The sequence below is a fragment of the Peromyscus californicus genome, unplaced genomic scaffold, assembly GCF_007827085.1.
Source record: "Peromyscus californicus insignis strain IS unplaced genomic scaffold, ASM782708v3 Scaffold_4__1_contigs__length_199733344, whole genome shotgun sequence".
NCBI lineage: Eukaryota > Metazoa > Chordata > Mammalia > Rodentia > Cricetidae > Peromyscus > Peromyscus californicus.
In genome coordinates this window covers 105,780,822-105,798,287 of record NW_026294562.1, presented here as the reverse complement: position 1 = coordinate 105,798,287, position 17,466 = coordinate 105,780,822, and the positions used below count along the sequence as shown (strand labels likewise).

At 40.6% G+C, this 17,466-nt stretch overlaps 1 protein-coding gene across 1 annotated transcript in view; it reads left to right on the top strand.

The window, feature by feature from the left end:
• Nars2 (asparaginyl-tRNA synthetase 2, mitochondrial) overlaps positions 1-17,466 on the top strand; it is a 94,278-nt gene that overhangs the window by 71,025 nt on the left and 5,787 nt on the right. Inside the window, 3 exon segments of the mRNA XM_052763439.1 lie at positions 771-837; positions 6,422-6,559; positions 15,660-15,757. Coding sequence (XP_052619399.1) covers positions 771-837; positions 6,422-6,559; positions 15,660-15,757 — 303 coding nt within the window.

The window sequence follows — 17,466 nt, the reverse complement described above, 5'->3', positions numbered from 1 at the left end:
CACACTGACCTTTTTGTTCCTCCAGAGGGACAAACCGTTCCTCACGGAAGGCCCTGTACTTGGTATTCTTTTTGTCTAGTCTATTCCTCCCAGTTATTTTTATGGTTCATTTTCTTCCTTTTCTGATGCAGGTTTCCATTCAAATGTCACCAACTAAGTGGGCCTTTCCTGAACGTGTTACCTAAAATGGTATCCCAGACACCTCCCTACTGTATTTTTCTTCATAATGGCTACCTGGCACTGTTATTACTTGTTTACTTGCGGTCTCTCTCTCTCTCTCTCTCACACACACACACACACACACACACACACACACACACACACACACACACACATCCCTTGGCTCAAGGAAGGAAGGGGCTTTATTTTTGTTTATAGTGTCTCTAGTACCTAGAATAATGCTTAGCATCTAGTAGCTGTGACATAAGTGTTTGCCCGATGAATAAATAAGTGACGACTTTTAGAAAAGTCTTTTGTTCTTTGAGCCTCAGTATATCATACCTTTTTTGTAGAGTATTGGCGTAGCATGGGTATTGAGAGACTGCTCTCTGATGTGACTTTTGTGCGTGTTGCATGCCAGGCAAGAGTGGAGTTATTCACAGCCACTTGTCTTCACACAGATCACATTTTCCTAGGATTAGATCAGCCTAAATTTCCGATTACTTAGTACTCATTTATGACCTCACAGATTCCGTTGGCGTCTTCTTTTCTAGTTTAAAACGGCGGTCCCACTGTGTCAACCTTTCTACTTTTGCTTTGTTTCCTCCCAGCATGTCTTATACGGAGGCGGTTGAGATCTTAAAGCAAGCATCCCAGAATTTCACCTTTACCCCCAAGGTACTGTATGTGTGTATATGTGTCTCGGTTATCTTTAGCTTCATTAAATAACTTTGTTTCTTTTATTAGTAATGTAAGTATTTGTGGATCTGTGCATAGTATTTGTGAGTTTTTGTTAGACATGGTTGTTAGTCATTTTGAATTGAGTCTCACTATGTTGCCCTGGCTGACCAGGAACTCCTTATGTAGACCAAGCTGGCCTAGAACTCACAAAATTCTGTTTCTATTTTTTGGAATAGTGTGAGGAGTATTAGCATTAACTCTTCTTTGAAAGTCTGATAGGATTCTACACTAAAACCATCTGGCCCTGGGCTTTTTTTGGTTGGGAGAATTTTCATGACTGCTTCTATTTCACTAGGAGTTATAAGTATTTTTAAGTTGCTTTTCTATTGTTTCTTTTGTTGTTGATACCCATCTTTAATCCACAGTGGTCTGACAAAGTGATATTTCAGTTTTCTTTTATCTGTTGAGACTTGCTTTGTGTCTGAGTATGTGATCAGTTTTGGAAAGCTCCATGAGGTGCAGAGAAGAAGGTATATTCTTTTATGTTTGGGTGAAATGTTCTGTAAACATCTATTGTCTATTTGGTGTATAATGTCAGTTAGCTCTGGCATTTCTCTGTATAGTTTTTGTCTACAGGACTTGTCTATTGGCAAGAGTGGGGTACTGAAATCTTCCAGTATCGGTGTGTGAGGGTCAATATGTAATTTAAGCTGTAATAGTGTTTCTTTCATGGACTTGGGTACCCTTGTCTTTAGAGCATAAATGTTAAAGATTTTAATGTCCTCTTGGTAAATTTTTCCTTTGACGAGTGTGTAGTGTCCTTCCCTGTCTCTTCTGATTACTTTTGGTGTGAAGTGTATTTTGTCAGATGTTAAAATGCCTCCACTAGCTTGCTTTTTAGGTCAATTTGCTTGGAATGTCTTTTTCCATCCTTTTACCCTGACGTGATATCTATCCTTGATGTTAATGTGTGTTCCTTAGATGCAACAGAAGGATGGATCCTGTTTTCATGTCCATTCTCTTAATCTGTGTCTTTTTATTGGGAAATTGAGACTATTAATGTTGAAAGATATCAATGAGTGGTATTTGTTGATTCTGTTTTATTTTGTTTTGGTTTTGGTGAGACAGAGAGAGAGAGAGAGAGAGAGAGAGAGAGAGAGAGAGAGAGAGAGAGAGAGAGAGAGAGAGAGAGAGACCAATTTTGATTGCTGGTCTGGGATCATTTCTTTCATGTGTTTTCTGCAGTGTGGTTACCCTCTTGAGGTTGGAGTTTTCCTTCTGGCACCTTCTCTACAGCTGGATTTTCAGATAGATATTACTTAAATTTGGTTTTATGGAATGGTCTTATTTTCTCCATCTATTGTGATTAAAAATTTTGCTGAGAATAGTAATCTGGGCTGGCATCTGTGGTCTCTTTAGAGTCTGCATGACATATGTCCAGGCCCTTCTGACTTTTAGAGTCTCATTCAGAAGTTCGATGTTATTCTGATAGGTCTGCTTTTACATGGTACTTGGTCTTTTTTTCTTGCAGCTTTTAATATTTTAATTTTAATACTCTTTCCTTGTTCTGTATGTTGTGTTATTATTATGTGCTATGGGGACCATTTTTTTTCCTGGTCCAATCTATTTGATGTTCTGTATGCTTCTTGTACCTTTATAGGCATCTCTTTCTTTAGGATATGAAAATTTCCTTCTGTGAATTTGTTGAAAATATTATCTGTGCCTTTGACCTGGGTTTCTTCTCCTTCCTTTATCCCTATTATTCTTATATTTGGTGTTTTCATAGTGTCCCAGATGTCCTGGATGTTTTGTTCCAGGCCTTTTTTAGATTTAACATTTTCTTTGATCGAGATATCCATTTCCTCTATTGTATCTTCAATGTCCGAGATTCTCTCTTCCATCTCTTGTGTTCTGTTGGTGAGACTTGCCTCTGAGGTTCCTGTTTGCATTTCTAAATTTTTCGTTTCCAGATTTCCCTCAGTTTGGGTTTTCTTTATTGATTCTATTTCCACTTTCATGTCTTAAACTATTTTATTTACTTCAGCTGTTTGTATTTTCATAGGTTTCTTTAAGGGATTTATCCATTTCTTCTTTAGGGACATCTATCATATTCATAAAGATTGTTTTAAGGTCCTTGTCTTCTGATTCAGCTATATTAAAATACTCGAGGCCTGCTGTGGTGTGGGGTTGCTGAGCTCTAGTGGGGCATATTGTCCTGGCTGTTATTGATTGTGTTTTTATGCTGGTGTGCAGGCATCTGAGTTTGGGAAAATTGTAATTCTAGGTGCTGATAATCTGGTCTTGTCTTTGTTGTGTGGGTGTTTTGTGGCTTGGTTTTTGTTGCCTCATATGGTTCTTAGAAGAGTGTGGTGGCTATGTGTTGTCTGGTAAGAAATTTTTCTGGAATCCTGATAGGTGTGGCCACTGGGGGTTTCAGGTAAAATGTGTTCCTAGGTGTTGGGAGCTGACACTTAGGAATGGAGATAGGCTGGGGGTGGGGCTGAGGCTGGATAGATCAGTGAATTGGGAATGGGAGATCTGTGTGATCCACTGGAGATGGGGATGGGGTGCCTGCAGCATTTAATTTGCTACAGAGCTGGGAATAAGACTGGTTTTGGAGGAGCTGGGGGAGTGGTGAAGATCTTCAGCTAGCATAACTGCTTCCCTGGCTGAAGTCCAGTAATGTTTTCCTTTTATGTTTGTTTGGTTTTTGGTTGGTTGGTTGGTTGGGGTTTGTTTGTTTTTGTTTTGTTTTCTGAGACAGGGTTTCTCTGTGTAGCCCTGGTCATCCTGGTACTCACTTCATAGACCAGACTGGCCTTGAACTCAGAGATTTGCCTGCCTTTGCCTCCCACCACCCAACTGAGTAATGTTTTCTTATTCTTTCATTTTTCACCATCCACATTCCTTTATTATACATAATGTAACTGGTGTATGTTGCTTTTCTAAAATTGAATTTCCAGTAGATGTTTTTGATTGACACCAAATAGAGACGGGGTAGGGAAAAATACTGGTTGTATGATGATATTTCCTTTCTCCATTAGCAACATGTTTATTCAGCTTTATCTTCCTGTTAACTCATTTGTATGCTCATTTGGTGCAGACCTATGCTTGTCATTCTGTAGCTGAGGTGACCCCTGTGCTTTCTGTGGCTGACCAAACATCTAAGAGACTGAGAACAAATTCATATAACTTCAACAGAAAAACCCAATAATACAGATAAATATCCTTGATTGGAGAATTGTCATGTTTTTCACCTATCATTATAAAACCAGGGGCAATTTTGTAATTTTTGTTTATGCATAACTGTTACATTTAAGTATATTTTTTATATATAAGTATATACTTATATTTAAGTATATTTAAGTAGGGGAAATTCCTCTTTAGAAAATAAATCTAAAATAGTTTTCCCTAATTAAGCTTCTTGTTTAAAGTATTTGTGGGATAGAGGGTACTGCCAAACGTGGGAATAGTAAAGCAGTATGATGTGCTACCCTTGTCTTTGAACAATCTTCCCACTGGTCCCTTTGTCCTTGAACAACCCTTCACCCTGGTCCCATGTCCACACATGGGAATAGTAAAGTAGTATGATGTGCTGCCTTTGTCTTTGAATAATTCTTCACACTGGTCCCTTTGTCTTTGAACAACCCTTCATACTGGTTCCATGTCCACATGCGGGAATAGTAAAGTAGTATGATGTACTACCCATGTTTTTGGACAATCCTTCACACTGGTCCCTTTGTCCTTGAATAACCCTTCACACTGGTCCCATGTCCACATGCGGGAATAGTAAAGTAGTATGATGTACTATCCATGTCTTTGAACAATCCTTCACACTGGTCCCTTTGTCTTTGAACAGTCCTTCACACTGGTCCCTTTGTCTTTGAACAACCCTTCACACTGGTCCCTTTGTCTTTGAACAACCATTCACACTGGTCCCTTTGTCTTTGAACAACCCTTCACACTGGTCCCTTTGTCTTTGAACAGTCCTTCACACTGGTCCCTTTGTCTTTGAACAACCCTTCACACTGGTCCCTTTGTCTTTGAACAACCCTTCACACTGGTCCCTTTGTCTTTGAACAACCCTTCACACTGGTCCCTTTGTCTTTGAACAGTCCTTCACACTGGTCCCTTTGTCTTTGAACAACCCTTCACACTGGTCCCTTTGTCTTTGAACAGTCCTTCACACTGGTCCCTTTGTCTTTGAACAGTCCTTCACACTGGTCCCTTTGTCTTTCAACAGTCCTTCACACTGGTCCCTTTGTCTTTTAACAACCCTTCACACTGGTCCCTTTGTCTTTTAACAATCCTTCACACTGGTCCCTTTGTCTTTGAACAATCCTTCACACTGATCCTTTTGTCTTTGAACAATCCTTCACACTGATCCTTTTGTCTTTGAACAGTCCTTCACACTGGTCCCTTTGTCTTTCAACAGTCCTTCACACTGGTCCCTTTGTCTTTGAACAACCCTTCCCACTGGTCCCTTTGTCTTTGAACAGTCCTTCCCACTGGTCCTTTTGTCTTTGAACAGTCCTTCCCACTAGTCCCATGTCCAGTTGTTAGATGTGCTTACAAATTTTAACAGTACCTTGAGCTTCTTTGTTGCTGTTGCTTTAGTTCTCGAGGAAGGATCTCGTGCAGTCCAGCTACCTTCCAGTTTCCTGTATAGTGAGGGTGACCTTGAACTGCTGATCTTGCCTCTACCTCCCAACGGCCGGCATTGTAGGTGTACACCACCAGCCAGCACTTGTTGGTTCTATAATAATTAATTGTGTAATTTCTTGTTGTTGTTGTTTTTGAGACAGGGTTTCTCTGTGTAGCTTTGCGCCTTTCCTGGAACTCACCTTGTAGACCAGGCTGGCCTTGAACTCACAGAGATCTGCCTGCCTCTGCCTCCCGAGTGCTGGGATTAAAGACATGTGCCACCACCACCCGGCATAATTTCTTTTTTGATATTTCCTACCACGCTTCATGAAGTCAGGAATGATACCCTTTCGTTTTGTTTTTTCTTACTACTATATCCAACACTTAATATGCCATCTGGAATTAATAGTCACAATAGTATTTACTAAATAAATAGAATAGTATTATTACATAGTCATCAAAGAACATCTCATATATGAATTGACTCTTTTATTAAAATAGAAATTCACTGAGAAAAGCCATCTCACTAAAGATAGGCTTCGTATTAGAAGTACCATCACCCGTCATTTAATTTCCTGAGACTTAGGAACAGTAACTAGGGGAGAAACTCTAGGCAATATTAATAAAAACTGTAATTCTGCATCCGTTTTATCCCTTTGGAAAGTATTTTGTTTTCCTGCCCGTGCTGTGCTTGCTGAGTGCTCTTCCCTGAGATAGGGCACAGAAACAATAGTGTTTATCTGCTGGTTTCAGCTTTCATCTCTCCAGGCCTCTGGCCGTTCTTATTAGCAAGTATTTCCCTTGAGTTTAGTCAGCTGTGGAGCCTTGGCAGACAGCTGCACACATCACTGAGCCCCAAGGAGAGAGAGCCCTTGGAGCTGGTACAGGTTGTTTTTGTGTGTCTATTTTATCCCTGTCTTCTTGTTTCTCATTACAGTGGGGTGTTGATCTGCAAACTGAACATGAGAAGTACCTGGTGAAACACTGTGGCAACATACCAGTCTTTGTCATTAACTATCCGTTAGCTCTCAAGCCTTTCTACATGCGGGATAATGAAGATGGTCCTCAGCACACAGTAAGAAGAGTGTTAAATAATCCTCTAAACCTGGGCCCCTACCTTGTTCTATTGTATTAACTTTAAGAATATTCTCTTATTTTATACCCATCAGTCTTCCCTCTGAGCTCGGTGTTCTGTAAACATACTTCTCATTCTTCTCACAGGGGGTTCTTAGTTTAGCAGAACCAAATGTGAGTTCATTTTGCTTTTGCTTTTGTTTGAATAACTGAGTTCAGGAAGTGGCCTAGAACACTGAATAACAGCATCAGGTTGATGTCAGGTTCAGTATTGATTAGGAGACTCCTGGGAGAGAAAACTTGCTGGACCACATATAATGCCACTGGCATGATAAGGTAGAAGAAGAGTCGGCTTAGAGTTCTTTTGTCTGGGCTATATATAGAAACAGTGAGGGAAGGCAATGGAGGGCTGAGGAGTTCTCAGCAGATTGCCTGCCCCAGGCCTCATCTGTCTTCTCTCTGCCTGTATCGGTTCTCTGGTCTCTCCAGCCCCTTTCACCCTCCATTCTTTGGTTCACTCTATTTCAAATTGATTTTACTATCCCAATTTACTTTCTCTTTATTCTCTTTCTCCTTTCAAGATGAGCTATAATATAAGAATATACTTTTGACTTATATGATACTTATTGAATCGCTGTATATGCAATATCATTAGTTATAAGTCTCTGAGACAAGTATATTTATCTCAAAATAGGTCAAAAAAAACCTAAATGTTGCTATCCAGTATCTTACCACAGGTAGAAAATGAGGGTTAAAAGAAAGGAAAAAAAAAAGAAAGAAAGAAAATGAGGGTTATAGCCCAGCAATAAACAAAACACCCCCATTTTAGGAATACACAGCTGTTTGAAAGTTTCCTGTTTTCTCTTATAGGACAATATTAGTCAAATTCTGCCATCCTGTCTGAAACCTTAGAGCAGTTTTGCTAGAAACTTGTTTTCTCTATTTACAAGTGGAGACCATCATACAAAGATAATTGAGCTCTGCTCTCCCCACCCCACGGTTGCACTGTGTGTTCTTCCATGTCATGTCCCTCAGTGTGTTTTTCCCTGTACTCCAGCCTGTACTGCCGTAAACCCTCCTCCGCCTGAGCCTTCCCTTCCATGTAACTTGTGTTACCCTGCCGTATTGAACCATCTTACTCAGGATCTGCATGGCATGTGAAGAGTTGGTAAAGCTTTGCAGCAATGTGTTTCTTTTTTTGTAGTCTCCATGTAACTTTCTCAGTCTAAACTCTTCCTCAGGATTGCACTTTGCTTACTTGTTTTCATTTTTGAGATGAACCACATTTTCTGCTTCGTGATCATTACCTCTGCCATGGTTCCTTCCGTCATCTGCTGCAGCAGCTCCTGTCTGGTTCAGCAGTCATCTCCATGTCGTTAAGCCCACGGACTTCAAGAAGTCTTTTTGATTTGACCTGTCTGCATGATTCAGCACTGTCGGCTTCTTCTCTGAAAATCCTCTTACCCCTGGGCTCTGTGGCATCATGGCTTCTCACTTCCTCTCTCTTTTCACTGGTTCCTCTAATTAGTCTTCTGTACAGATTGTTTTTCTCCCAGTTTATCAGATGTTGGAATTCCTTAAGTCTAATCCTGCATCTTCTTTGCTCTCGCCCCAAATAGCTTATCAGTTATTCTCAAATAACTCAGAAATTCAATTTAAAGAAGTCTACTCGAGGTTTATCTTTTAAAGCTCTGGACTCATTTCTATTATTATTATTATTATTATTATTATTATATTTTATTTATTGGAAGGCACATGTGCATGCCATGCTAATGTGAGGGTTTAGGGGACAGCTTGCAGGAGTAGATTCTCTTCTGCTATGTGGAGCTCAGGGATCCAAAACTGAGTCCATGACTTCTCTTTTCCCTTCCTCGATCATATTTGATCTATTCTTCTTCTATCTTCCTTCCTTCCTTTCAATAGGATCTCAGTATGTAAGCCTGGCTAGCCTGGAACTCATTGTGTAGACTAGGCCGGCCTGAAGCTCAAAGAGAACTCAGAGAGATCCACCTGCCTCTCCCAAGTGCTGGGATTAAAGGAGTATGCCACCATGTCTGGCCACGATCTTCTTTTCATGTTTTCTCTCCTTGTGATTGTGGAAACTCCACACCTCAGTATCTGCAGTCTTTCTCTCACTGTGGTGTCCAAGCCATTACTAAACTCTGACATTTTATACTACTAAATATATCTTAGATCCATTTCTTTATTTCCATGTCTGTGGTATTTAAAAGATATTTCCATTACCTTTTAAAGTAAGATCTCCTCTGAGTCTTGCCTGCACCTTTTCTGTGGCCTCTTAACTGCTCTTTCAGTGTCTGCTTTTTCCTCCAAGTCTCTGTTCTCATTTCAGCATGAGCTTTTAGAAAATGGAAATCTAAAGCTGGGTGTGATAGCCCAATTCTGTAATTCCACCGCTTAGGAAGATCAGAAATTCAAGATTATCTTCGTCTATGTAGTTTGGGGCTAACCTGGGCTAAATGAGACCCTGTCTCAAAAAAATTAAAATGTAATTCTGATCATGTTAGCTCCTTTCTTAAAACCAGTCGTTGGCCTCCTTTTACTCATACCAGACCAAGTCTGCCTATTCTCGGTTACAGCCACACCCATCGCCCTGCGGCCAGTTTGGATATCCTCCAGGCTTGAGCCCCTGTACATGCTTTATCTTAAGCAGTCTTCCCAAAGATATTTACATTAGCCGGGCGATGGTGGAGCACAACTTTAATCCCAGCACTTGGGATGCAGAGGCAGGCGGATCTCTGTGAGTTCAAGGCCAGCCTGGTCCACATAGTGAGTTACAGGACAGCCAGAGCTACACAGAGACATCCTGTCTCAAAAAAACAGAAAAAAGAGGCAGGCAAATCTCTGTGAGTTTGAGGCCAGCCTGGTCTCCAAAGCGAGTTCCAGGAAAGGCACCAAAACTACACAGAGAAACCCTGTCTCAAAAAACAAAAACAAAAACAAAAAAAAAGGTATTTACATTAGCCATAGATAGTAGCATTTATATTGGCAATCTAGGTTAGTTTTTGTTTTGTTTTGTGTTTCCAACCTATAAAAAGCACTTGTTTCTACTCCTAAAAAAAAATCTTCGGTAGTGAATGCACAAACCTTGGGGCATGAATTGCATGAATAAATACTGTATTTCTTTCTGTGGGACTCTACGGGTTTGGGATAGGTTTGCATAAGTTTATGCAAGAGATTTCTCCTAGTTAGCATTAAATGTCAACTTGACAGCCCGTGGTTATCTGGAGAAGTCTCCATCAAATTGGCCTTTAGGCATGTCTGTGGGAACTTTCTTGACTGCTGATTGAAACAGGCAAGCCCAGTCCACTATACAGTACCATCTCTGAGCAAGAGCTCCTAGGCTGTTTAAGACAGCTAGCTGGGCTGGAGGGAAGGCTCAGCAGTTAAGAGCACTAGCTGTCCTTTTAGAGGACCCAGGTTCAATTCCCATCACCCATATGGTAACTTACAACTGTTTCTAACTCCAGTCCTAGAGGATCTAGTGCCCTTTTCTGGCCTCCACAGGTACCAGGTACATACATGGTACACAGACACACATGTAGGCAAAACACTCATACTCGTAAGAATTTTAAAAAGAAAGCTAAAACAGGAGGCAGAGGGAAGCAAATCTCTGTGAGTTCAAGGCCAGCCTGGTCTGCATAGCAAATTCCAAGCTAGACGAGGCTACATAGTGAAGCCCTGTCTCAAAGGGAAAAGAAAAGAAGAAGGAGGAGGAGGAGGAGGAGAAGGAGGAGGAAGAAAAAAAGAAAAGAAGAAGAAGAAGAAGAAGAAGAAGAAGAAGAAGAAGAAGAAGAAGAAGAAGAAGAAGAAGAAAGAAAGAAAAAGAAAGCCAGATGAACAGAAGCTAAAGAGCAAGCCAGTAAGCAGTTTCCGCCATGGTCCCTGCCTCTGCTCCTGCTTGAGTTCCTGTCCTGACTTCCCTCAGTTATGGACTATGACCTGGAAACATAAAATAAACCCCTCCCTCTCCAGGTTGTTTTTCAACATGGTATTTATCACAACCACAGAAAGCAAACTAGATTCGGTGAAACTTTAAAATGTAAAACAGATGTAAAGACATGTGAGGTGGCTCGCTCATGTAGTTGGAAGGTCAAGGCAGGAGGATTGCCCTGAGTTGGAAGCTACCCTGGACCACATAATGAGTTACAAACCAGCCTAGTCCACAGAGTGAAAATTTATCCCACTATCCCCACCCCTACCCCACCCCACCTCCTAAAACCCCAGTAAAATAAGAGTGTTTCACTGGTATTTTCTGTAAGCAAATGAAAGATAAGGGTAGAAAAATATTTAATCTGTATTTAAAACTTTTGGCCTGAAGCAATAAATTAAAAAATGTTTCTATAGTAATGATTTTCTTTTCTCTTCTGTCACCCACTCCAAGAAGATGAAAAGTACATTAGATTGAGAGCTGTAGGCTTGAAATCTAACATTTCATATCTGTATGACCTTATTTGAGGCTCTGCAGGTCAGAGAGTCAGGTTAGGTGACCTCTGTGGTGCATCTCCAAGAGTCTCCAATTTCATGTCACCTGTTTTTCTTTCCTGGCAAATGTAAGGATAACATACAACTTACAAAGCATACTTTTGTCATTTGAAGAGCTATTATAGTGAATCTAAGGAAACATGGAAATACCTTGTGCTCTTGGGTCCATGTCTACTAAATGCAAGTAGAAAATACTCAGCTATATGATTGGCTTCTCAGAGAATATTCATTCATAACTTATAAATTTGACTAGGAAAAAGTAACCACTTTGAATGAGATAGATCAGGACCACCAGGTAGTGTTAGGATTCTCAAAAATGTGTCAGTATTACTTATATTAGTATAAGTATTACATCAGAAAAAGTTAAGCATCAGTGGACATCCAATAAAGTATAAACTATGAAGTCACTTGGACAGGCAACCAAAAGGATATCTAGTGAATTTCCCTGGCCTAGTAAACTGACCTACATCAAAAGGACCTTGATCCTTGAACCAACAGAAATAGTGAAGGGATTGCTAATTTTACTTAGTGAGGAATAATGATTGTTCTTGCAATCAAATAAAAGTATGCATTGCAGCTTATCTCAGATTGTTCTCAGGTTCTTTATAATGAAATGTGTACTTCAAATTGTAGGGGCGGGGAATAGAGAGAGAGATGATTTTAACATACGTGTGGTAGATTTCTAAATTTTTATTGCTGTTTCATTTCTCTCCATTTCCTTAGAAAAAATGAGTTTAGTTGAAGCAATTGATATAAAAGAGAATACAGATGCCTCCTAAGCCTTCAGGCAAAAAAGGATTGTAAAGGAAGCTGCATTATTATGGAAAACAACAGAGAGAAGTAGTTCAGAGTAAAGAAATTACTTATATCATCTCATTTAAGTAATTAAACCCATTTTACAGGCTGAGAAGATAGATTACTTACTTTCTCACTGCTGTGACAGAATGCCTGACGAAAAGCAACTTAGAGAAGAAAGAGTGTATTTGGGTTATAGTGTGAGAGGACATATTGCATCACGAGTGGGGAGGCAGGTGTAGTGGCAGTGGACAGGCGGCTGGACACACTGCTTCCCCAGCAAGGCAGCAGAGAGACAGGCTTCTCTAACAATTACAGAGACTGCGGAGGCTCTGTCCGCAGCTTTAGACTTGCTCATTCACCTTTCCTCACCAAACTTCACATTTTTCACATGTTCATAGTCCACATTGTCCTTTTTCTCATTGTAGATCTGAGTAAGACCAGTGAGCAGTAGCCGTACCACAGCGTGAATACTATGCTGTCTTGAAATGTCCTCTGCCAAAGAAATTAGTCTGTTACTTTGAAATTAAGCTACTCAGGTTCTTAGGACACAGGCAGAATGCAGTCATATTCTTTTCAGATAGCACAAATGCCCTTTAGCCCAGTTCCTAGTCCTTGTTCCCCTGAATATGGTGATACTGTGTTTCCCAAAATATTGTGAACCCTAATAAACTTATCTGGGGTCAGAGAACAGAACAGCCACTAGGCACACACACCTTTAATCCTATCACTTGGGAGGCAGAGATCCATTCGGATCTCTGTGAGTTCAAGGCCACACTGGAAACAGCCAGGCATGGTAACAAGAGCCTTTAATCCCAGGAAGTGATGGCAGAAAGCAGAAAGGTATATAAGGTGTGAGGACCAGGAACTAGGCTGGTTAAGCTTTTAGGCTTCTGAGCAGCACAGTTCAGCTGAGAGGCATCCAGTCTGAGGAAACAGAATCAGCTTAGGAATTGGCAAGGTGAGGTGGCTGTGGCTTGTTCTGCTTCTCTGATCTTCCAGCATTCACCCCAATACCTGGCCTCAGGTTTGATTTTATTAATAAGAACTTTTAAGATTCCTGCTACAACCTCAGGAATGGCCCGCTACTGTCCCCCATTCCTCTCGGCATTCTCAGAACTATCACAGCAGTCACCAGAGAAGTGCCTTGTGTTTCTTTGACCAGTGACCCTCTACTGGGTGTCCATCTCCTTCCAGAAGCATCTGTGGATCAAATCTTCATCCAGACCCTTGGGAGACACAAATCACAACTGGACATTCTATGATGGGGTATAACAATGAGAATAAAATTCAATCCAGAGGTAGTTAACGAATCTTTTTGGCTGAGACTAATGAACTCCATCATGATAACTTGGGCATCAGACCAGCAGATAGAGTGAAGAAGGCAGTGTCAGCATGTTGAGTCCCACAAAGACAGCTATCAGTGAAAGGAGCCACCCCCCAGAACTCTGTGCTGTGTGGTGATGTTTATAGGGAGTTCAAAAATAGCATCTTCAGCCTGTCTGATCATAGTCAAGAAAAATGTAATTCTTTGTAGGGGTGATAACCAAAGAGGGCACAAGAAGGACTTTGGGGGTGTTAATCTTGTTCTCTTTCTTGATCTGGGTTGGTGACATATAGTGTGCTCATTTTATGAAAGTTAATAGAGCTATACGTTGTATATACAGTGGATAGCTGTTTATTTGTATACTTTTATAGATATGTTATATTTTAATAAGTTCACTTCAGAGGGGAATGCTGTTCTTTCATCGCTGCAAATGGTTTGTGAAAGTCAGAACCAACATTTATAAAATTGTTTAGTTATCTCTGCAAACTAAACTCGGCAAAAAACATTAGAGTTACCACCAAGATCGCTCAAGGGTTAAAGGTACTTCCACCAAGCCCAACAGCCTGAGTGGAAGGAAGAACAAACTCCTGCAAGTTATTCTCTGACATACATACACACACACACACACACACACACACACACACACACACACACACACACGCACGCACGCACACACGCACACCCACACACGCACGCACACACGCACACCCACATACACGCATGCACACGTACTATTCTAAAGAACTGTTGGTGGTCTATGAACTGGACTGGAAAGTAGAGGACTAAGGATGAGTCACAGGTGATTCCCACAAGTCTGACTTTTAATTCTAAAGTTGGTATTTACAGGAATGTTTTCCTTTCTCTAAGGAAGAACTCAGATAACTTGTATGTTTATGTAGCTCCCAGCTGATTTCTGCTGGCTAGCTTGGAATTTAGAATTCCCTGCAGAAAAGAGGTGGGCAGTAATTACCTTGGCCCTGAGGGAATGGAAACATATTTTGAGACAAGGTGAGAATTCCATTCTTTGGAACCATTAGTGTCTTCGTAAGCTATAAAACTTGGCCTGTTTATCAAGCACAAATAATGAGATTGACTCAGTATTTACAAGTAATTTTCGGCCGTTGCTGTCCATTGGCCCATCTGCATCCCTCGACTGTGGCATCAGAGGCTATTTCCCCATTCTGCCGTCTTTCCAGGGGCAGAAGGTCAGGGGTAACAAAGGTAGCAGAAGAAAGGACATCTTAACATAGAAAAGTCATATATCAAAGGCTTTCTTCCCATTTAGCCTATTTTTTAATTGAAAAATCTAAGTTTTATTTTGAGTACATTGATTGGAATCAGAGTCAGAGTCAGAAGGGAACATCATAAATAGAAACCAGGGTTCGCTCGGCTTGAATACCAACATGAACTATTTCTAGACAGCTTGCTCCTGCAGCTGTGGAACTTAAGCAGAATCAAAACTCATACCCAGTAGAGGAAAATGGGCCAGGACGCATTCCGGACCTGGAAGATGTACAGAGTCAAATGATTTTTGTTTAAGCTGGGAGAGTTAGGGAAGTGTGCAAAAGAATGTATGTGTAGCCTCTGGTATTCCCTTAGCAGGGGAATGAAAAGGTAGAACCGAAGTCCTTCCACTCTTAAATTTTCAGGGCTGCATAGAAACACAGTGGAGATTCGTGCTAAAAGGGCTCAAACTTGGTCATCTTTAAATTACAACTTCTTTCTCTGCAACTGGCAAGTCTTGAATGAGATGTTTAGCTCCAGTTTCTGTTACCTGATTATTCCCAGAACCACCAGATCTACACCAGTGCTATGTATGCTGGTCCTGTATTCTGTTCTCTTTGAACCTTTTTTTTTTCTTTAAAGTAGAAACAATTGTTAAACAGAGAATGTTCAAAAAGTCAAGGTCATGGACTGACTTTTGCCTGTGATTTGATAAATTTCTAAGAAAAAGACTAACATGGAGAAGCACTGAGGATTCCTGTGCCATTCATTTGTTGTTCAGAGTAGTCACAATGAAGCTTATAAACAGGAACGAGTACGTATGCTTTTAGCCACATAATTAAAAGATACAGATATTTTCCAAAGGGAATTTTCAAAACTTGGAGCTTCTGGTGATATGCTCTAGCTCAGTGGTTCTCAACCTTCCTAATACAGTTCCTAATATAGTTCCTCATGTTGTGGTGACTCCCCAATCATAAAATTATTTTGTTGCTATTTCATAACTGTAATTTTAGTACTGTTATGAGTCATAATGTAAATATCTGATATGGTACAGGGGTCACAACCCACAGGTTGAGAACTACTGCTGTAGCTGGTTGAAGAAATATCCCCCAAATAAGATTCTAATAAGCAGTCAAACAGCCAATTTTAAAATTGTTTCAAGAAAATGTTCCATTTGCTTGAAAATCCGAGTGGTGTTGGAATCAGGGAAGTACAGTGCTATTCATGGTTGGTTGATTGGTTTCTTCTTTAGGTTGCTGCTGTTGATCTTCTGGTTCCTGGAGTCGGGGAGCTCTTTGGAGGAAGCCTCAGGGAGGAACGATACCATATCCTAGAGCAGCGACTGGCCAGGTACTGGTCAGACCTAAAAGAAACACCCTGAAGTAACTCGGGGGTGGAGGTGGGGGTGGTCCTCAAAGGCACTCGCTGCACAGTAACAAAAACACAGCACCTGGGCTCCTCACACCTGACAGGCCTGGCACTCTCAGGCTCCGTGGGATCCTGAGGAGTGTTTCTAACATCTATAAGCATCTCTTTCTTGAAGACTGGATCTATTGGAAGGTATAGGAGTGCATGCTTATAATCTCAGAGAGAGGCTAAGGCAAGAGATAGAATTTCACGAGTTGCAGGCTGGCCTGGAGACCCTCTCAAAAACAGCAAAAAAACAGACAAACAAAAAACATGATGGCACATGCCTACAGGCTGGGCACTCAGAGGCTGAAGCAGGAGGATCGTTCTTAAGTTTCAAGAACATCCCGGTCTCCGTATGTGTTCCAAGTAAGACACACTTACATAAAATTTAAGACCCTGTCTTAAAATTTTAAAAAAGAGAAAAAAAAGCAAGAGAAATTTCCAAGCTCTTCAAAGCTTCTTCATTTTTCTCTTACTTGTGTACTTTTTTATGTGCTGTTTTATGAATGTCATGATCCCACTGGGTCATAAAGACAGACTAAACTAAGAAAAGAATGAAGATAGAAAGATGCTAAGCTAGTATTTATAAGGAGATTTCCTTTCCTTGAATTCATAGAGAATAATAGATATTCACGAGCCCTCATTTAGCTATTTGAATAACTTTGTTTTAATTTACTTTTTGAGATCTATAAAATGAATCCATAGATTGCATAAAAAATATTTTGGAGATAGAAAGTAAAAAATCCTATTTCTAATTGAATTATCACTCCTGTATGCATGATCCTCCAGAGAACTACAATGACTTCCTAAACTGACCATGGTTATAAGCCTCTGTGTTCTATGGTTTCCATTTTTGCTATATCAAACATTAATTTTTTTCTCCTCTGTATTAATCCTTCTCTCCAATAATACTAGGTTTTGTCATACTTGGAAAAAACATTCATACTTGGAAAAAACATTTTTAAAATATCCTGTTAAATTAGCTATTTTTAAGGCCACCTTTTTTTTTTTTTTTTTTTTTTTTTTTTTTTTTTTTTTTTTGGTTTTTCGAGACAGGGTTTCTCTGTAGCTAAAGTTTTCCTGCCTGGCCCACAGTCAGGACAAATCTCTCTCACCTGCCAGTCCCACAGCCGCTCAGACCCGACCAAGTAAACACAGAGACTTATATTGGTTACAAACTGTATGGCAGTGGCAGGCTTCTTGCTAACTGTTCTTACAGTTTAAATTAATCCATTTCTATTAATCTATACCTTGCCACGTGGCTCGTGGCTTACCGGCATCTTCACATGCTATTTGTCATCACGGTGGCTGGCAGTGTCTCCTGACTCAGCCTTCCACTTCCCAGCTTTATTCTCCTCCTTGTCCCGCCTACACTTCCTGCCTAGCCAATGGCCAATCAGTGTTTTATTTATTGACCAATCAGCAACACATTTGACATACAGAACATCCCACAGCATTTCTCTGTGTAGCTTTGTGCCTTTCCTGGATCTCACTCTGTAGACCAGGCTGGCCTCGAATTCACAAAGATCCTCCTGGCTCTGCCTCCCAAGTGCTGGGATTAAAGGCGTGCACCACCACCACCCGGCCACCTTTTCCTAATGGAGACATGCTTTGAAAGTTGATACTTTTCTAAAATCCCAGCCTGTAAA